The sequence below is a fragment of the Lagopus muta genome, chromosome 2, assembly GCF_023343835.1.
Source record: "Lagopus muta isolate bLagMut1 chromosome 2, bLagMut1 primary, whole genome shotgun sequence".
In the NCBI taxonomy this organism is placed as follows: Eukaryota; Metazoa; Chordata; class Aves; order Galliformes; family Phasianidae; genus Lagopus; species Lagopus muta.
The window spans coordinates 100530451-100553125 of record NC_064434.1 but is presented as its reverse complement, the minus strand read 5'-3'; the positions used below and the strand labels follow the sequence as shown (position 1 = coordinate 100553125).

Sequence of the window (22675 nt, the reverse complement as noted above, 5' to 3'; positions counted from 1 at the left end):
CAAGAAACAAGCAAACAAGATTCCCAAAATCAACAAACCTACACAATTACCCATAGCCTGTATAAGTACATACCTACTGTATAAACAAACACACTGTCCTGCAGCGAGATGATAATTTGCCTCTTTAGAGCAGGCTCATTAAAGAGAAATAACATTGCAATAACAAAGCACAAGTGTAGTACTAATGAGAAGAACAAGCTGCAAAATGCTAAGAACATCTGGTCTGTTTCTTGTTCTGACAGAGCATGAGCTGGAAACTGACCATCATAAAAAAAACCCTGTTTTTCTCTTCACAGCTCAATGGATTCTGAAGCAAGCTTGCCTCGTGTACCGAAGTCACAAATTCCTCTGGGGCTGTGATGTAACACTTGTAATGTGTATGTGGCCAAGCATCAAAATTTAAATATCAAGTAGAGCAGCCAGAATTATTCACTACAAATTATGATTTGAAAACCCTCCCTGCTGACAAAGAACTTGACAGTGATCCCTATAAACCCCTACATCTCTCATCTGCAGTATGGGCTATGCATAACTTTGAGCCTATGCATTGTTTCCAGATCTCACTTCATTCTCCCAATATTTCACTTGTGTGCAAGGTAAAAGATCAGTTACATACCACAACAGCTATTTCCACCAATTCAATAGCTAAACCTTACAGAGGAAAATAATAGTAAACTGAATTCCTCTTTGATCATACAAAAGTACAGAACTTCAAAAAATCTTCATAGGATAACTGCAGTTTATCTGAATGCTTATAAATAATAGGATGACTTCATTCTACAGCATCTTCTTTCGAGGGACAGTCTGAATATCTGGATTGAATCTTTATTGACTACGATGAGCTTTATTCTCATCCAGCAACAAAAAGGAATATGCAATAAGCAATCACATCAAGGTGGTTTTTTTTCCAAAATTTGCAGTGTATGATTTCTTTTTCTTCCAATAAAATTGAAGTTACTTTGAGAAGAAAATTTTGTTTTAAGAAATAAAGTCGTCTAAGAAATACTCTGAAATCTTGCTTAGAAGATACATAAGAGAGATCAGTTCTAGGAGACCAAGGCATATCCTGAAACCAGCCTCAGAATTAATGCAAAGGGAAGCATTCTGTCTGATACGAGCCCAACTACTCTGTTCAGCTGTTTACCAGGGGAAAAACACACAGAATACCTTCTTCAAAAATATAAAGATTTTTTCAATTTTTAGTGGAATTATAAATGTTAGAAGTGGGTTTTTTTTCCTGCGAGAGTCTCACACAATAAATAAGTTCAACTAATTGCTTCTTGCAAGCCCACAATGATTTATACTCTTTTGTAAATAAAGTGATAATCTGAAAGAAAATATTATTCATTATGTTCTCTTCCCCATTTTTCTTTGTCTGAATAATCATAAATTAAGTCAACAGCCATTTTATAATCCTGCAGTTCATTACCTCCCTTCGAGTAACGTGCTCAGAGCCTTAGCCTTGCTCCACTTTAGTAATAATTACAAAAACGAAAACCAAATTAACGTAATATGCATACACATGTTTTAGAACTTACATAAGAGCTTTTCAGTGAATCGGGGGCTGACTAGGACACTGTCATCTCTGCCACTTCCCCTGTCCTCCTTTATGAAACTTTAACATACATTTTCCATTAAAAAGTTCTGTCAGCTCATGTTCACATTCTCAGGCTGGCTTATTTCTTTCTTCATTCTTATATGAGGCTGTGGTCATACCTTCCCACCTGATTTCTAACAAGTAACTGCATATTTTCTTGGGCATGAAGGGGGCCCTGCAGGACAGATGGGGAGGGACTTCTTATAAGGGCACATACTGACAAGATGAGAGGAAATGGCTTCAAACTGAAAGAAGGTATATCTAGACTAGATAGCAGGAAGAAATTCTTTACCATGAGGGTGGTGAGGCACTGGAACTGGACCTCGCTGGTTGCCCAGTGAGGCTGTGGATGCCCCCTCCCTGGAGGCATTCAAGGCCAGGCTGGATGGGGCTGTGAGCAACCTGGTCTAGAGGGAGCTGTGCTGGCCTTTAGCAAGGAGTTGGAACTACATCATCTCAAAGGTCCCTTCTAACCTAAACCACTTTTGGATGCAACAAAATATTCAGATAATAGAATATGCAATTCATTTAAGTTATCTAATACCACAAGATTTAAATGAGGAGCAGGCAGCCCTCTCACAGAAGCAGACAAGTTTCTAGTCCAGACAATGCATGTCTAAAACTGCATTTACATGTAGAAACACACTGACACGTGGTGACATTCAGTTGAGCACAGATCTGGATCCAGTTTGTACATACTTGTTTTGGGTCTTGCTTAAATACACGAGATGACCTTTGCATTGTGGTTTCTCTCCCTCTTCCTTAAAATTCTGACTCAGAAGCAAGCCAGCACTGCACTCACAGATCACAGACAACAGTTGGTGAGCTCTAGGAGTCCACAGGCAACACAGCATCCTGATGGTGCTTCTCTGCACCACAAGGAGGTTTTAGGAGGAATGAATTCTCAAGAGGCATGCTTTCTGATGCACGGTAAGCCACCTGCTACTCAGAGCTCTCTCCTAGCGGCCCTGTAGTACAGAAAACACTGGTTCATACCAAGGGTTCAGAACTACAGAATGTATGGCTGGTTTGACTCATTACAAGTTTTTGAGAGAGGGAAAAGGCCTTTCCATTTGGGCATGACAAACACATACAACCATACTGCTGCAAAGTGCGACTTCTCCAGTCCACCACTTCAGTCACTCTTACCACAAACTGCATAGTCTAACTTGCTTCCCTAGGAAATATTGCCACAGTTGCAAGATCTACAATTCCCCACACTTCATTACAATAGACCGCAGTATGTTTGCTGGTGTAATATACTATGAGGGATCATAAATAATTAAGAATTAATCACACTTGTCAAAATAAATAAATGCATTCAGTGATACAGAATGCATGAATTTTTTATAGCATCTTTTTGCTTATTCATGAATAAAAAGTTTGAAAGCCTAAGCAGTGGATTGACTGCTCATTACAATACATACAGTCTTGATTCATATACTAACGTGGGGAAGGCAGCATCAACAGCGGCTGCCCACAGACAGCAATAGGAGCAGAGCCCAGTGGGAAAGCATCTGAAGAACAGCACAAAGAAATGCCAGCCAGTAAGCCAGTTCCCAGGCAGGCCCAACTTCAGTGTCTCAAAACAAATGCAAAGAGCATGGGAAATAAAGAAGGGGAACTGGAATTTTTAGGCTAGTATCAGGGTTAAGATATCACAGACTTCAGTGAGATGTAGTGGGATGACTCACAAGCTCAGAGTGCTGAGATGGATGGCTACAGGTTTTTCAGGAGAGAAGGTCAAGAGAAAAGAGGAGGTGGGGTAGCCCTCTACGTTAGGGAAGGTCTGGAGTACATGGAACTGAGCAATGGCAATGAATGGATCGGGTATCTCTGAGTAAGAGTCAGGAGAATGGCCCACAGGGAGATATTATCTGGAGTACCATGTACAGTTCTGGGCTCCTTGGTTCAAGAAAGACAGAGAACTATTGTAGGGAGACCATCAGGCTGCAAAGATGATGAGGGGTGGGCCTGGTGCATCTCCCTTATGAGGAAAGGCTGAGAGATCTGGGGCTGGTTGTTCAGGAGAAGGAAAGACTGAGAGGGGATGTTATCAACACTTGTGAATGTGTAAAGGCCAGTTGTCAAGGGGATGGGACAGGGCTCTTTTTGGTGGCCTGGCAAAAGGATAAGGGACAACAGGCACAAATTGGAACACAGTAATTTCCATTTCTTTACTGTGAGTTTGACAGCGCACTGGAACAGGCTGCCCAGAGTTGTTCTTCTCTGGAGATACTCAAAACCCACCTCTGCAACCTACTGCAGGACATCTGCTTTAATTGGGGGATTGGATTAAATGATCTCCAGAGGTCCCCCCAACCCCTAAGATTGAGCCTACAAAAAAGCTTGAAATTATTAGTAGCTCCAACGCATCGTCACTTACTCTGTTTGCCAGCTAGACCCTGCACAGCAGTCATTCTGTCATTCACTGGTCCACTTAACAGGATCACAGAATTGTACACGTTGGCAGGGACCTCCAGAGATCATTGAGTCCAACCCCCCTGCCAAAGCAGGTTCCCTACACCAGGTTGCACAGGTAGGCGTCCAGGTGGGTCTTCAACATCTCCACAGAGAGACTCCACAACCTCTCTGGGCAGCCTGTTCCAGAGAAGAATTTTTGCAGAGTCTCCAAAAAAATTGTACAAAGTATCTTGATGGACACACTTCTACAGAATCCTATTGACAGTCCTGCAATTCTTCCTCCCAAACACTTAACATTTTTGCCTAACAAATGGTTTAGCACCATTTGCAAGGCTTTTACAAAAATGGCAAATAATATTAAGCACATAAATCACACCTTTTCACCAACTCTTCACATTTATGAAACAGTGCATCTCTCTCCTCTTTCACACAGGAAGAAGGAACTGGGCAGAGGATAGGGGAGGAATATAACACCACTCTGACTCTGCCAGCACAGACTCAAGATCCATCAACTTCAGACGTTTGGCTCCGAAAACAGACAGGTGTAGATACAGAGGAAAGAATAAATGGACAAGGAGAACAAACAGTTTTACTTCTCCAGACTAATCTCCTGGCCTTTAGGGATATACTGCACAAAGACTACAAGCCAGAAAAGGAATTTCATAGACATTAACTCTTTTTCTTCCTGAATGTATCCTGTGCATTTGTGTACACACAAGTTTTTAGTACCAACAGTTGTCTCTGGAAAACAGTTCCACACTTCTACTCTATCTCATTTGGTTTTCTTTTGAGCCTGACATCTACTAATTTTACCTGGAGCTGGTCAATTCTGTTTTAGCAGAAATAAGGAATATTCCTTCTGCGCTCATCCTGTGTCTTATGAAGTTTGGGGAGTTTTTAAACTTCTCTACATTTTCATAAAGATTTTATGACAACCTAAGCTTTTATAGACCTTTGCCACGTAGTCCTTTCAGTATCTCTTCCAGGCTGAGCAGCACTCGTCAATTTAAGCGCTCCTAAAAGAGAGCCATTACATACTTCAGATCATCCTCTTTCATTCCTTTAACAACTTTCCCAGATATGATAAATCACATTTTGATGTATGGGAACCAGAGAAGAATGATTTATTCTAGATATAAGTGACCCACGCATTTATACAAGAGTATTATTTTCTATTTTCTACTCCCTTCCCAATAAATTCCAACATGACATTTGCTTCAGGAGAAACAACTCATCAGCAGTCGTAGGTTTATTCTTACTCCATAATCAGTTCGAATGATTGCAACAACATCAGACTATACTCTTCTGTATACCAAAATCAGACTGTTTAGCCCACTACTTTATTTCAAATAATCTACATTAAATTTCACCTGCCACAACTGTCTGGTTAAGCATGCTTTTCCAATTCTTTGCAAACCAGGCCCCCACTTCCCAACCCTGAATAATTTAATACTTAACTTTGCGGCCTCACCATCTATCCCTGTTCAGGGGATGTGTGGTTTGTGTGACAACACACACTGAACATGTCAAATGAGCACAGTGCTCAGATATGACCACAACCAAATGCTGAGACATTTAAAACTTGTTCTTCCTTGTTCAATTCATGACGACTTGTTGTGATTCCTAGACACTGAGGTGTACCATGCTGCAGAGGGCAAAACAAACAAAACAACCCCACAAAACCAAACAAAACTAGAATTACACAAAACTCCTTCCGGTGTCTCTCTTCAGGAGATCTCTCAATGGTTTTCTGCCAAACCTTTTGCGTAAAAGGTATGATGTCTCATCCTAAGGCATTTGTCTTCTCAGTGTCTTAACATGGCTTGATAGCCAAGTGATGAGGATAACCTAAGCCATCTCAAAAGCTAGTTCTCTTATCTGTTTATCTCTGTGCGTTTCTGTCTGCGAAGGAGATGAAATGAGATTGAGATAATTGGAAGTGCAATTTGCAGGAACCAGTAGGGGTTGGAATTACTTGTGCTTAATTATTTCAGAATGAAACAGACCGCACAACTATTTGTGCCAAGCAGCTGTAATTAAAGTGATTTAAAATAGAGAGATGCTAGCTCCAAGTGTTGATTTTTCAAACGAGGTTTTATATGCAAAGACTTTAGTCATCTGTGAATTGCAGACCTACAGTTCTACGGACGGGCTCAAGAGAAAATTACCAATGTTCAACATACTTGACAATTATTAAAAAAAAAAAAAAAAAATACACAAAAAACCTCACTTATCCCAAAGACTTCATCCCAGCACCTCATAAACCTAAATCTACCAGCCTGTGTATGTGGAATGAGAGCAAAGAGCAGAATACAAACTTTTGCCTATATTCCAGATTGAGAAAGGATAAAAAAAAAAGTCTAACAACAAAAAAAGCCAAGAGATTAAATACAAAGTTCTAATGTTACTGAAGCACTCATTATCAAAGTGCAGCACCACAATGACCTGACCAGGCCCTTCACTGGGGATGATAACTTTATCATTCACCGTTTTCCCCATTTTTTTCCCATTCCAGGAAAGCAACAACTGCTGTTTTCGATCCAAAACAAACCTGTTTTAATTTCTAAATTTCATTAGCAGACAGCTTGCAATGAGTATTAAAAAGAAAAAAAGTGAAATACTTTCTCAGCAACAGCCATTGTGATTTACCTCAAACTTTTACTTCACTGTATCTTTGTATCAAGAAATTTATTACGTGTTTGTCTGTTCTCTGATGTGAAGACTGGAATATATTTGCATATGGCACAAATATGCTCCATCCACAGAACCCAGTAAAATGACTCAGTTTGCTGATGAATCAGCGTTCAAACAATTGGCTGTGACACCTTGGAAATTAATTTATAATAGTTTTTTGGGAGAAGTACTGTCCTCTTGATAGAGATGAGAAAACAGAATCCAAGAACAGGAACAAAGGCTGCACTGAACTTCTCCTTAATATTTGCCTGAATGTGAAAGCTGTTATAAGCAGTCACACTAAAAGTCTGCAAAGGCAAATGACATCCTGGTGCTGGCTAGTAATGACAGGATCTGTCACTTGCAGATCTCTGGGAGAGAGGCTTCTTGAGTCCGAAGACATAAACAAACACTAATGAATATATTCTTCAAGAACTCATCCAACCCTTCTACAATCTTACGCATATTTCTGGCCTCCATAACATTAATTTATGCATCTTATTATCACAGTTTATTCAGATATAACATTAAAAAACAGCACTTTTAACTTGGTGGCTTCTTCTAAATTGCAACTATTCTCATCCAAATGCTGTTTGCCGCACACATCAGCCTGATTCAACCTTTATAGAATGGTATGTTGATATTCTGTTTCCCTTATATATCCTGCAGACAAAAGTAGATACTTCATACACAACATGACTGCCTTTGTTTCCCATGTTGTTTGAATTCATAGTCTGCTGCAGCAAAAGAATTGCAGCTGCTTAAAGTATTTTAAGAGGAAATGTTTAGCTGGTTGGTTTAGCAGCTTAGCATCAACGACTCCAATGGAGGTGTGACACAGCTGTGTTCACTTTACCTTTTGGTGTATTCTCTGAGTGATCTCTCTCTGGTCCATCCGGGATGTTCAGCTGTGAGATATCCTCTGCACTCACTCTCAGCCAAGCTTTGTTGGAGCTTTCCTGATCTTTCGAGGAAAGGGAATATTCCAGCTCACAAGGAGACTCAAAATTGCAATCAAATACTGGAAAAAGAAAACAGATACAGGAAATATCAGATTTATTCAGCTAAGTTTCCTCTGTGCTGGAATGACTTTTAAATGAGTAGAAGGAAAGTCGATAGGGACAAGCAATAATATGTCCAAAATGGACCATACTAAGAGATCCATTAGCAGATGAAGAGAAGGGCCAAAAAGCCAGTAACTTTGTACATCCTAGGCACGTGGGACAGGCTAGGAGTTGCAGGATTTCACCCTGCGAACCACCTTTCTGACTCCCAGAGTTTGTAAAGCTTCTGGTCACAAGAAGCTAGATCTGCTGCTGCAAACTTTAGCCTCCAGGCAGCACCACCAGCATTTATCTCCTGCATACATTTCTTTTGGAGATGTTTCTCTTTTAGAAAAGACATATCCTGTTGTTGTAGCTGTGAATCATTTCTTCACGTCCAATCTGCTGTCAAACCATAATACAAGTTGCTTAACATGAGATATATTGATGCCTTGAAGTTTACGTACTTCTAGGCGACAAGCTTGCTGAATTTCCTAGAATGACCAGTCTACTTTTTCTTTTCCTGTCAGCACTAAACAAAATGCTCAGTAACCAACAGAAACTATTTCTGAGCTCAATGTTCCTGAAAAAGCATCTGTAAAAGTAAAACAATATATATACGTATTTCAGCTCCTTTTTGGAGCCTTCTATAATGTGTGCTGTGGAAGTGGAACAAATAATCTGAATCCACATTAGTCAAGTTAATGAATATTTTAAAAGTTTAATTACATCCTCTATTAAACGTCCGATTTCTTCTTTGTGTGCACACATTCTTGTACCTCAGGCTGCTCTCCTGTGACACAACATCTTGTAATCTGGTGGTTAATACCATTGCCCTCAATGCTAATTCATCTTTTTAATTGCAAACTGGAAAGAGCAAAATCTATTTTTCCAGTTTACATTTGATTTTTTTAATCACAGGATGGTTTGAGTTGGAAAGATCCCTAAAGCCCATCCAGCCCCAACCCCTGCCATGGGCAGGGCTGCCCCAGGCCCATCCAATCTGGCCTTGGGCAATTCCAGGGATGGGGCACCCACAGCTCTGGGCAGCAGTGCCAGGGCCTCACCACCCTTTCAGCAAAGGATTTCTTCTTAACATCTAACCTAAATCTCCCCTCTTTTAGTCCTCATCCTATGACTTCTTCACATGGTCTAATAGCGAATCTCCCTTCTGTTCATAAGCTTCCTTCAAGAACTTGAAGGCAGCAATGAGGTCTTCCCTGAGCCTTCTCTTCTCCAAGCTAAACAAGCCCAGCTCCCTGAGACTTTTTCTTCATAGAAGAGGCATCCCAGCCCTTTGAGCATCTTCATGGCTTCCTCTAGACCTGCTCCAACAGCTCCATGTCTTTCTGATGTTGCACTGAATACAGTACTCCCAGGAGTCTGTAGCTCCAGTCAGGTGAAGCCATCGGAGCATTCGGCAGATGGTGCAGCTCCACCACCTTCTCTCCCTCCTTCCCAACTGGAACTCCAGCCCCTGCTCTAAGATGAGCACTCATTATTTTGCCTTCTGGATCCAGTAGGATAAATGCCCTTCACCAGTGCAAACAGCTATAGAGCAGCCCCCAGCTGTTGGATATATGCATTTTGTCCCCTTTTGTCCTCCCACACCCCCTGTCACCCCCCACCTGAGGTGCCATGCCCTGAGCAGTGAGTGGTTGCTGCCGGCCCTGCCCACTCTTCTCAGCTCTGGGTAGGGTCAGCAGCACCCAGGTGCTCCTCATTGCACACAGCTGTTTTACATTCACAGCATTTTCTCTGCTTCAGAACGCCATGGAAACCATCCAGCGTGAGGAATTCATACGAAGGAATCTTACATGTCTTTAAATTTGAATGCACGTGTTGCCACTTTAGGTCTCCATCTTCTCCATATAAATTTCACAATACATGAAGCATGCTTCAGCTTATGCAGCAGTGGATGCATTCATGCTACAGAGTTTGCTACCATGATATTGTACCCAAACTGCAGGTGACTCTTTTCTCTTGTCCCCTGGTTGATTTTTATAAAAAACAAAACAAAACTAATATTTGTTTTAAATCTACAAAATGCTAAGTCTCAATTAAGCTTTGCACTAAACCGAAATGGGCAAAAGAGCAATCAAACACCGAGCTGTGAGTTACAGAAAACATTGTAGAGCTGCAGAATTCCTTGGGTTGGAAGAGACCTCTAAGCTCACCCCAGCTGATGTGATACAACTGAATGGCCTTTAAAATACGTTATTTTTTTGATAGAAAAGGATAAAAAAGGAAGCTGCTTGGTTTGTACATCTGCAGAGTGTTCTCTATTTAATGAAAACATACTTGCATCTTTAAAAAATTTGATAGCCCTCCCACTCCCCTCCCTACACCATCAGAATAGCCACTCTCTTCATAAGCTCTTATTCAAATTAGTCTCATATCAGACCAAAATTTCAGTTCTATTGTCCTATTCAGTACGAGGAAACGATGACAAAGAAATGCTATCTGATGCAACACAGCAAAGTCTATGCAAATAGAATTCAGTCTTCCAAGCCTAACGTTAGTCAACGTTTAGTGATTCTATGATTCTATGATTCTAACTTCCCACCAGGCTTTCCGTCTCACATAATATCCTCCACTGTAGACAGTGTAATATACTTTATATGAAAAAAAGCATTATGTGTGACATATATTTTTCCACTGATCAGCTGCTCTTGGTGTAGTAGCTGCTGCACGCCCATATAAACCACATCCCAAAATAAGGATAACAACAGTGTGCCCAGGTGGCTGAGATGGCCAACGGCATCCTGGCCTGCATTAGAAATGGTGTGGCCAGCAGGAGCAGGGAGGTGATCATCCCCCTGTACTCAGCACTGGTGAAGCCGCACCTCGAGTGCTGTGTTCAGTTTTGGGCTCCTCACTACAGGAAAGATGTTGAGGTCCTGGAGCGTGTCCAGAGAAGGGCAACGAAACTGGTGAGGGGTCTGGAACACAAGTCTTATGAGGAGCGGCTGAGGGAGCTGGGATTGTTCAGTGTGGAGAAGAGGAGGCTCAGGGGAGATCTCATTGCATTCTACAACTTCCTGAAGGGAGGCTGTGGTAAAGAGGGATTTGGTCTCTTCTCCCAGGCAACGAGCAGGACAAGGGGTAATGGCGGCAAGCTGTACCAGAGGAGGTTTAGGTTGGACATAAGGAAGAACTTTTTCTCTCAGAGAGTGGTCAGGCACTGGAATGGCTGCCCAGGGAGGTGGTGGAGTCGCCATCCCTGGCAGTGTTCAAGAGGCGTCTGGATGACGTGCTGTGTGATATGGTTTAGTACTAGTGGTGGCAATGGTGACGAGGAGACAGTTGGACTAGATGATCTTGTAGGTCGTTTCCAACCTTGTGATTCTATGATTCTAAGAACCCTCACAATATTTCAGTTACTTCCACCAATTACCTGTCATTTTTTATGCCTCTGTCTTTCACCTTCCTTTGTGACTTTTTTCTAGCAGGTTTAAATGCAACACCAAATGCCTGGCAAAACTCACAAAGCAGCCATTTACCTTTAGAAGCTGAATAAAAGCTTTTGAAATACGCCATGTAAAACCAATCCCTGGTCCCAGAATCTTTTGCATTTCCATCCATTTTCAGTGAATGCTGGAGAACAGTTTAACTTATTAAAGCCTATTTTACCACCGTTACACTTTTAATAAGGAAACAAAATGTGATGCTTATAATAAAATCAAGGTAAACACCTGTTTAAGAAAGGTTGAAGACATAAATTACTTAGTTTCCGGCATACAAGAAGATACAGGACACCAATCATAGACTGAAAAGTAAATTAAGCTACTATCCAGTTGAAAAGCCAGTGGAATCTGTGCATGCCTATGATGCTAAGAGTCTTGTGAGTAATTCAATTTATGTTAATCAAAGTAGCTATCAGCAATAATTTGGGCACAAACAACTAAAATATCTGGCAACTATGTCTGTTTTAATTAAATGGACTGAAGCTTTCTGATAAACAAGTGACTTAAAATAGTAGTATAAGCAATTTTCCAAAACAGAATAATCTGCAGAAAATATCCTTCTACATTGCTGCAGGTCAAATTGTGGATCATTCGCTCTTTGGATCCTCTTAGATCCTTTGTGTAAGCGTGCATCACAGAAGTGTGCCTTATTTAGGATAAAAATAATTTTAAAGAGAAACATAAACTGCCTGTGCTTTTAAATAAACTATTTTGATTGTTCTTTCTTTGGCTGCTCAATAACAGACTAAATTGACTTGTTTTAAACCAAGCCCTCTTTCAAACACCAAAGTACCTGCAAGTACTTTTCTCATAGACTTCTCCTTTAGAGTTTAACATGTCCTTTTCACCCTCACTCTTCTCAGTCTCACAAATCGCTCTCTATTACTCTCAGCTGATCACCCTTTTGAGACAGAGTGTTTGCTTTCTGCCTCACTGAGACAGACAAGGGAGAGAGCAGAGCTGCTCTGTTCTCAAAAGGACAAACTCAAAGATGTACATCCTAACTGGCAAGTAATCAGCTTAAACACGGCTAATTTATCCTACTCCTACAGATACAAGCGCACGATGTAGAGGTCACTTACACTGATCAAAATGGGACAAAAACTTTTCTCCTGGGCCCACTTCATCAAACACCAACAATCACATCACCAGCAGTATAGAAATGGATAAAATATTCTTGCAAGGAATGTCTCTTTATACAAATATTGACAGATATTCCTTGTGGAGGAGACATAATTTAAATTGTAGAGTAGAGATGTGCTCTGCTGAGTGAGCTTTGAGACCTCCATCAATACTCACTAACCTCTATTATACTCATGTTATGATGACTATAAGCTTTTAATTTATGACAAGGAAATGACAAATTGATTTTCCAGTTATTAATCCTAGGGACAAAGCCAGTTCCTTAAGCCTTTCCCATTCTCTCTGAGTAGAAAAGAGCAAAAGGCATTCAATCTAGTTTCGATTTCCCCATCAAGCCATTTCTATCCACCAATATAGAAGCACAGGTGTGATAAGGTGATGCAAGGAAGCCTGCAGGCTGCGAGGTGACCTGATAGCAGCCTTTCAATACCTAAAGGGGGGCTACAGGAAAGAAGGGGACAGACTCTTTAGCAGGGTTGGTGGTGATAGAACAAGGGAAACAGCTTCAGGCTCAAAGAGGAGAGATTTAGTTTGGATATAAGGAAAAAGTCTTTTACACTGAGGGTGATGAGACACTGGGACAGGCTGACTAGTGTTGTGTTTGGGCACCTGAGGCCTTAGCCACCCCTAGCAGATACCTGACTGGCAGTAACTGCCTGGCCTGGGGCTGCTACCTCTGAAGATGATAAAAGACAACTACTGGAGGTTTCAATACTTGAGCTTCTGAGTCAAGCATGGGGCACACTGCTTACCTCCTCAGGGAACCCAGTGCTCTCCTAGCACTGGGAGCTTTTAAATTAACTCCCCCTTGGTAGGGGAGAGTCACAGCTGGATGGGCCACATCTTCGAGAAAATGACAACAATAAACCATTCGTTTATTAGTTAAGAGAATCTCAAAATGACAGCACATACTTTATATCCACCCAATTCCTCAGTGTGCATCAGGGACTGAATCACCAATATCTTTGACAGCTGCTTTCTTTGGTGGAAATCAAGCTACAAAGAAGAGGGCCAGGACTCCTTTATCAATCAATTATAAGCACAGTCTTTCGAGACAGCTACAGAAAAAAGAGCAAGGAGGGAGGTGTGGGTAGTAGCACAGCCAACAACAGCTCTCATTTTCATTCCTCTCGCAATAAAAGTGACAGAGCTCATCCTCCACGTGAGAAATATTTGTCCAGCAAGTCACTCCTGCATGCAGCAAGGACAATAAGTGAAAGTGCGCTTCCAGCGCCAGTTCTGACCCAAAGACCAAAGTACTGACTAACAGGGATTGTTAGAAAACATGCTCCAGTTGGCACATAACAGTAGTTGGATGAACTGTCATATTTTGACAACTCATACAAGGGACCTCTTGCATGAAGTTTGAGAGATCTCTAGAGAAAATGAACACTTGAGAGACAAGGGAAAAAGACATTTGTTGTCTTGCTGCATGTTACCCTATTACTGAAAAAATGTTGAACTGCCACTGCATATTATCTGCAGATGAAAAGAATTTATAAGGAAAAGAGTAACAAAAGAAAGAAGATTTTTTTTTCTTCTTCCTTGTTTAGCAGAGCTTTCAGCTTAGTTAGGCAGATGCTCCTTTGCCTGTGATTTTCCTCCCCATGGATTTCAGCACCATTACACATGGCAAAAAGACAATCTAATCATTAAACAAAGAGTTGATATACATGTATATGCGGTCACAGCATCTGTTATTTTATATGAAGCAATTCCATTAATTCAGTGTTAATTGAAGTCCTGATCTATTACATTTATACTACTATTCCCAAACTATATTAGAATACTTTAAAATTGAAAACTTCTTTTGAAAGTTAGGGTATGTTTGAACTAAGGTGGTACATCACTTTTGCATTCTCTTTAATAACACAGCATTGATTCTTTTTTTCCTCTGTGCCAAAGTGTTATTCTGCTTATTCCTCTTCTGACTTTATCTCACCTTTCAAACTGGAATTCATTGTAACAATCAGTTCATATCCATGTTTCTCACTATGCCATGTTGAGTCAGGTCATGTCATGATATGTTTATCGTTCTGCAAGTGTCCATATTATTCTGATTTGATGTATAGAACAAGTGGCAACAGGAACCTAACTGTAACATGCATTTGTCTAGCTGGTGCCCTTTTTCTCACTACCGTCCCTTTTGTTTGGCAATCAAACTCATTGAATTTCCTGTCAGCAGTGTTTAGCTGGTATTCAACTCACGTGAAACAGTGTTTTGAATGCATGCATGAGTACTCAAATTCAGTGAGCTGCTCTCAATGTAACAGAGAAAAAAAAAAAGAAAATCATCCAGCACCTCAGTGAACAGCTGCTGAGCATCATCTAGGCAAACAGAATGACCCCAAATTATTTCACAGTAGAATTAGTCAGATGTGGTTCTTTACCCCAACCCAATTCAGAAAATCATGATCTCTTCACAGAGGAGACTCCATTAGAAAGTGTAAAAACAAAAAATTAAAAAGATAAACCCTCACACTGTCAAATTATTTTTCAGAAGACAGAGAGCTGAGTAAAATTATTAAAAAGTTATTAAGAGAGGGTATCTCTTAGATTATGCTTTCAGTAGCTATTAAGTCAGAGCTGTGCAGCCTAAGAGAGGTATTTCTGTCTTTTGAGCAAAACTAATTCAGAACAGGCAGAGGAGTTCAGCTGCTACTGCAAGATCTGCTAGAAAGATGTTCAGACCACACAACTGCATAAGAAAAGAGTTAACAAGCTAAAGCCATTGCCAGCTTTTCACATAGGGAAGGGCTGTCCTTAAGCCTGTTATCCTCATAAGAGCAGCTCTTCTTTCAAAACAGAATTCAGATGGGGCAAACTTTGATTTTTTTCCACTTCTTGCATTTGCCACCATGCTTGTGTCAGAGTCGTGCACAAAGTCTCGTGCTGCAGGTTAGCTGGGGGTGTGTAGAGGATGGGGCAGAGAAGGGTGTACTAATGCCATGAAGCCTTCCAGGCCTTAATGGGTACCTGTCCCCTGGAGCCCCTGGTAGAGAAACACAATCGTTTTTATGGAGTGACAATTTCTTATGCAATACCCATACAGAAGAGAAAATTAATATTCAACCAACCAGGACAAGAAATAAAATATGTCGTTGATCATGTAAGCCTAAGGACAGAGTTTCATCCACATATGCAGAATGCATTAAAAGAACAAAACAAAACAAAAAAGACAACACACGAAGTCCAAATGAGCTGGGAATTTATCCTGAAAGCAGGAGGAGTCTTTAAATCACTGCTCTCTTAAAGCCTTTGCTTTCTGCGAGATAGGTGGATTATGCATCTCTGAGATAGTAGATGATGAATCAGTGCTTGGATAGAGACAAATCTAGAAATGTCAAGACAAGATAGGACAAAGCCTTGTAAATGCTTCACTCTCAGTGCATTGTGTTGTGCCAGCGATTATCTTCTGGGACTGCTGCACGTAGTTTCAGAGATAACATCAAGCACTGTTCCTGTCAGAACTATTAGTGGCACTCCATCAGAATGTTTAATTCTGAGTGGAAGAAGAGGGACCCTACATTTTGGTTTACACAGCCTTTCAATCAAATAAATTTATCCCGCAGTGGAACACAGGACAAAAGTAATTAAGACAACTTACATTTCCCACTGCAGCAATGTCAGTCAGTTAATTAGATGGGTCCCATCAGATGATTAGACAAACAAAGTTTTAATAGATGTTTTACTGAGCGCTCGTTTTGAAATCTCTCTCATGCTGGGAACACTGAGGAAAGCTTTTGGCAGAATAAGAAAACACTCTGAGTAAAGGACTGTTGGGTTTTATTTCTGCTAATGGATGTATTGTGTGAATTTGGATTAACCACTTAATCAGGAGGCAGAGGTGGTCCTGGGACAAGTTTACTAGCCTAGGGCTGGGATGGAAGATCTACTACCAGGTGCCTAAAGGCTTCAGAGGACTTGAGGGAAGTTTTAAGAATTACTCTCTTAGGCTTGAATGATGCTCTGCTCTGCATTCACCTATCAGTCGTCCACACGCTGCATATCTGAAGCGGCAGTATGAGTGATATGAGTGATATGAGTGTTCCAGTCTGGAAACCACGACTCTGGGGGCCACTGCTGCCCCTTTGATTTAGGGAAGGCTCTGCCAACCTCCGGAAAACTTAAGTTGCAAAGCTAGCAAACAAACAAATGACCCTTGCTCCTCTTTACAATTCCCAACAAATTTCAACTATGTGTCCTGAGTGACACCTTCTGAAGTAGAAAGCAGCTTACAAACTGGTACCTTCTGTAGTAAGAAGCAAATCAGTTGAGGTTTTGGGGACTTTTTAAAAACAGATCATAAAGCAGAGTAATCTGCTCATCCAATTTTTGGTAACACATCAACAAATTCTTGCTTTCCTTGCAAAATAGATGATTAAAATAAGGTAGAATTTGGTCTCATCCAGCCAGATGAAAACATAATAAATAATTTCTGCTTAGATGCAGTGCATTTATCTCTATGTAATGCTATCAGATAGAATCAATGCTTTCAGGTTTTAAGAACAAAATCTTCTCTTAGAATGGTTTTTCTTTCTGAAAAATTGAAAGAGTTTAGGAAGAAGTAATAAAGAATAAATTAAAAATTGTTCTTGCAACTTCTAAGAAAGCCAAGTGGAGAAAAAAGATTGTACTACTGTCCCTTCCCAAATGAAATCGGTGTGTCCTCATCGTTCAAGCAGATACAACAGCTAAGAGCAGATATTGTATGCCAGTGGAAAGAATATATATTGCACACATAAAAGGTTGCAACATAAATTTGAAGAAATATGGGCCTCCTTCATATAGGTAGGTCAAACTTTTCCCTCAAGCAGATAATTACAGACTTGGGGTGAGTAAATCTTATTAGCCTCTCAGCACCTTAACTCCTCTCATAGACTGCTAGCAGATATATAGTAGGCATATACTACTTCAGTGGCTGTGGTTTGTCTGAAATATGTTGTACCAGAAAACAGATTAAAACAGTTTCCCTAATTTTGGAAAGAATGGAAGTTATGAAAGAAGATGGCAAGCAAAACTGAGTTTGGTATGCAACACCTCTATTTACATCAGTGGATTCAAACATAGCACTCAAATATTACAGTTCAGGACCCTGTTTTGGAGGAAGAAGGGTAGGCTGGGGCAGCCCAGGTCATCAGGCACCTCTGTGGGGATGGCAATGGGCCAAGTCTAGCTTGGGATATGGGGTTCCTGGGCTGATGTGCAAGGAGATAGGAGGCCCCATGGGAGGCTGATAGGGACATTAAGGCAAATTAGTGCCCTCAGTGGCTGACAGGATGCATAGTTTATCTTTGGCTTTTGATTGTTTCCCTCTGCTGTTATATCAATATCCTTAGGCAGTTAGGTACAGACTCTTGAGAAGAACTCATAAACAGCACTTACTGTGTCGTCCTCTATGGGAGAAGAAAGGAGATGTATCTCTCATGATCCAGGTCAAGTTCCAAGAAGAAAGACCAGGAAGAAGAGGAGGACTGCTTGTCGGGAGATCCAGACTGCTTGGACCTTTCATTAGTAAAAAGAAAAAGAAATACCAACATTATTTATGCCACACATTAAGTGCAAATATTACTTAATACTTATCACTTAATAACTTGATAGACTACATGCACTGAGCACCAACATTAAACTGCTCAGTTTTTCCTTCAGACGTATGTCTGTGGAGGGAAACTGGACATAAATTCTTATATGTAACATAATTATCATCACCTTGAAAAAGCATCATCTTTAATCTTACACAGATTCTGAGTCCCTCTATTTATTTATTCTTTAAGTTTTGCTATCATTTCAGGGCCTTGCACATGGAAGAGGCAACTATGTGCATCTGTTCAATGATTCTATATATCTCAGAACAGGAGCGTGTCTGTGCGACCTCTGCAAAACCAAGGCGATACTGGAGGTGCAAAAAGAATCTGAAACAGAACGCATGGTCAATGAACAGAATTCTATGGGCTTTGACAGCACAGATTTTTCCTGGGAATGTTTAAGTTGGTTTTTCTAAAGATTATGAAATCTTCAGTACTCTCCTCTCGTTTTTTGAGGACCTTGGGGGAAAGGTAGGATTTAGCTTTGTAGAAGTACCAACAGGCAAAACTTGGGTTGGAGAAGTTTGATATAATAAAATACAATAAAATACATCTCTGGCTTGCTGATTTCTTAGAGAAGCCATGAAGAAATTGTAGTTCCAAAGGAAAAAATAAGAAGTGCATTTTTGATCTGTTGATATTCTTGTCAAGTAAGAACATTACAGTTGCTGGCGTGAATTCTGTTAGTTTAGGTGCAACGCTAAGGTTGGCTGTAATAAAACCAAAACAAAATGGTAACACCTCCCAGTAAAAGTTTGGTAAAACTTTCTGTAGGAAAAGGAAATAACTAACTTGAGTGATAATTGATAATTAATTCAGAGCGTTGAAGAATTGTTCTCCTCAATAGATAAATAGTAGTGGATAATAAAAAAACCCAATGTCTAAGTGGATAATAGTAAGCAAGGTAAATGTCTGAAGCCTTAAAACACTGCTTTGTTCTGTTAAAGCTCTGCTTAGTGCCACTTACCTCTTCCACTGAATAAAAACATGAACATTCCAAGTTCTAGTTGAGCCCTGCCTCATTTCTCAGTGTAATCTCATTTATGGGAGTCCTGTTACTAAGTAATGGCAGCAAAAAGAGAGCACTGTAACTCTTGCTCATTGCTTTAAGCAATAATCTTCATGATAAGAATGGATTTCGTGCTGTTTTATAAGTCATTCTAAAGTAGCAAAAATTAACATTCCCAATGGCTCAGTGAAATCTGGCCTCTGTGCTGTTACAGTACAATAAGTAGATATCCCTGTTATTGACTGGAATTTAGAAAAAAGAAATTCATGCCAGTTATTTATGAGGGTAGGTAAGAAACCTGGTGTCCTGTTTTCAACTGTGAATAACAAAGTAATAAGTAACAAGGATATAACCTTCATATTGGATTTTCCTTCCTTAATGTGAAGTCATAGTTTACACCTCTTTCAGTAGCCCCTCTTGTGGGCTGATGTAGATGTGGCAAATAATGTCAGTTTCATTACAGTAGATGTAGTTGTTACTAAAACAGATTTTGTCCTACAGATTTGCTTAACTTTGATGCTAACATAAAATAATAAATTTTTATAAAATCATAAAAATTGAGCTCCTGTAATAAGCTAGTTTTAAAAGCAATGGGCATATTATTACACGTGTTTTCCTTGAGGTGAGCATGTCTGACCAGTATCAATACCCCTGTTATACAATATCTCCATGCAGTTACTCTCCAAAATAGGGAAAGATTAAAGAACTTTGCAAAACAAGAACTTTCAGGCCTCCTTAGCCCTGCAGGACCCAAAGGAGCACAGTTGTTGTACAGAGTACTGATAGGGAGGTAAGTCTTGGGTTCGGAATCCTGTCAAAACTTAACACAGACCTGAGAGCCTACCCACACCCAAGGAAAAGCAATCTGAGAGGAGGTCACACAGTTACATTCCTCTCCCTAAAGCAGCTGCCACAGTCCTCAGAATTAAATCATCACTTTCAGAATCCTGACCAACCTTACCTGGGACAAGAGCCAAGGGATCCCCAAGTCCCTGGCACTTCCAGAAATATGCCTCTGACAACAATAATGCAAAACCCATCTCTTCTTCAGAATTCATTCCTACTTTCAGCTTCAACTATGTTTGTATCCCCACTGCCACTTTATGCAGTACACTGAGATAAAAGATGGAGTTGAACATCTGACAGGTAGTCCTGACCCACGAACTTCTGCTCAGTCAGCAGCGAGAGGTGCAGAAAAGATAGCATCAAAAATTAAAACTTTTTGTCTCTCTCTTATTTCTTTTTAAATAACAAAACAGATTTACTGCAATTCATTTCAACCTAATAACTCCTTTTTTTTTCCCCCTCATACTCCATAAGATTAATCTTGTAACTTCATCTCGAATGATTTGGCTGGGCTATTGGGCTGAACTTGAAGACAAGAAGATTGTATCAGAAGTTATGAATCCTTCCCGATTAAGTTATCTTTGGGGAAAGATGCTGTGTAAAAGGTTCTGTGTAGCCAAGAGGCTACTCTTCACGGTGAGGAATTATTAGATTTCAGAGTAAGCTATAGGTTAGGAAAAGGAAAGACCTCTCCTCTTCTACCTCCAGGGTGTTTTACGATCAGAAAGGTAATTACAGAAGACCTGTATATCAGTTAAACAAATGCTCCTTGTGCAGCAAGGGTAATGCAAACCTTGACTACACTGCAGTCATCTCAACAGATAAAGGCTTTTCCCTTCTCCAACACAATTAATATTGAAACCAAAAAAGCCTTCTTTTTAAATATGCTAACCTCCCAGTGCTGGTTGACCATGCCACGGTGCTCTATCACTTGTCAACAGTAACCCTAACCTTTAAAAAAGAATAAATGGATTAGCAACTAAAAGCTGACAGCCCAATTTTTAGTAGCCAGACATTTGGAAAGCTATAACAGATGTTTCTTTGATATTGCTGCCTAAAGGAATATCCAGGGCCAAATTCTGACCCACGGCACTCAATCACAGCTAGAAACATGCACCTGAAGAGAGCATTTGACATTTCTGTTTTTAAACTTGTGCAAAGAAGTTTCCTTAGGGGATGTGAGATTCATTCTGCTCACCAAGATGTTGGTTTAATAAAAAAAAAAAAAAGTTTCGTATGCACTGAAGTCAATCCTCCCAGCCACACATTTATTAAATAAAATATTTATGTACTATTTTTAATGAAAAATATCTCTTTAGTAGAATAAGCTTTCATGTTCTCAGAAAAACAGGCATACAAGAAAAGCTTTCTTCCTGGGTCCTTTTTAAATAAACTGGATTCCTTCCTTTGTCATCTTTTCTGAATGAAGGCAGGCATATACCCAGTAATTAACATACAGTTTTCTAAAGTTCTGTGTAGTGCAGAAATGGAATGGAATTTTTAATCAAAACACCTGTGCTGTCTTTAACTAGAAAGCACACCTTCATGTTACAGAATATTTTAGCACAAGCCCTTCGCTTGTTGCTACCTTTGGATATTGCCTCGTGGATGTGCTTTCTCACATAGCTGTGCTGCATTATTCCCAGTTTCTCACAGCTAGTCCTCATCAAAGTTACACTGCAGCAGCAAAACAGGATGGAAAGCTTTTTCCCAGAAAAACACTAAAAATATATTGAGAACCCATGCAGGCAACCCAATGTCTTTATGCTTGATGAGTGAATAGCTACCTTCATATCTACACTTGCAGGGGGGTGTGTTCTTACTACTATTTGTGAATCTGAGGTGACAAACCCATATTTAGCTGTCATCTACATTTCAGAATTACAATTCCTAGCAAATCTTACAATCAGATGCTTAAAAACAGCCTCCATTAAAATCTGGATTTTCCAGTCACTGGGGAAGTCTGACGTTTTAGGAAAGCTTATTCTGGTTCTGCATAAAAAGTAGCAATGTTCCCCAGAAAGGATATGACATAGTAACATCCCCAATTAAAAAAAAGCAGGGGGAGGAGGTGTGCAATTCTACTCAAAACCAAGCAACCTCCATTTCATTTAAACAAAGAATAAATTAGCGGGACAACTGATGGCCCAGGTGTAGGAAGCATCAGAGATCCAGAGAGATCTCTGCACGCACCCTCAAGACACCATAAGAATAAGCAGCTCCAAGCCTTTGGGGCCCTGGAGCTAACATCTCCTTCTTGCAGAGGGTCCTGGTCATTTCTGAAGCCCTGCCTAAGACCAGAAGGATTTTCAGGCTCTGTGTAGCTACAAGCACACACCTTAGGAGACTTTGCTGAAGGATTCCTGAGTTCCAAGCTCCAAAAAAGCACCAGATTCCAAACTGTGAGGGGAAAGGGATTCAATGAGGAGGATTCCCTGAGAATTCCCTGTAACGTCACATATTCACCACCAGTCCTCACTATCATGCTAACAATTGTTCATACAGCCTCTTAGGAACCCTCGTGTTTTCCCCTAATCCCATTCACGAACAGCATCAATCACGAAAGCATAAAGAGCCCTTTGCAATATCAAGACAACCAAGCAGCATCAAAGCCAACAAATAACTGAAGTAAGCACTTGGTGAAGGACCCATGGACTCAGCTGTGCTCATAAGAGCTTTTGTCTAAATGACGCTCAGAAGCAAAAGTCAAGTTCTGTCTCCAGTTATGGCAGAGAAGGAGGCAAAGGGCAACCCCTGTGCTCACAGCTGACTGCTCTGAATGGCTGCTGAGCTTTGCTTACACTAATGGGTGGATGTATGCCAGGGTTTATTTTCACAAACCTCTTCTAAGGTAAGAAAATGTTCCCTGACAGTCTGTCAAGTTTATC

General features: G+C 40.4%; 1 protein-coding gene across 1 annotated transcript in view; it reads right to left on the bottom strand.

Annotated features, from left to right (window-relative positions):
• Positions 1-22675, bottom strand: part of ALK (ALK receptor tyrosine kinase) — a 290789-nt gene that overhangs the window by 200984 nt on the left and 67130 nt on the right. The window contains exons 2-3 of the mRNA XM_048935284.1: positions 17733-17852; positions 7551-7715 (exon numbers count right to left, since the gene is read on the bottom strand). Coding sequence (XP_048791241.1) covers positions 7551-7715; positions 17733-17852 — 285 coding nt within the window. The remainder of the gene's footprint in view (positions 1-7550; positions 7716-17732; positions 17853-22675) is intronic.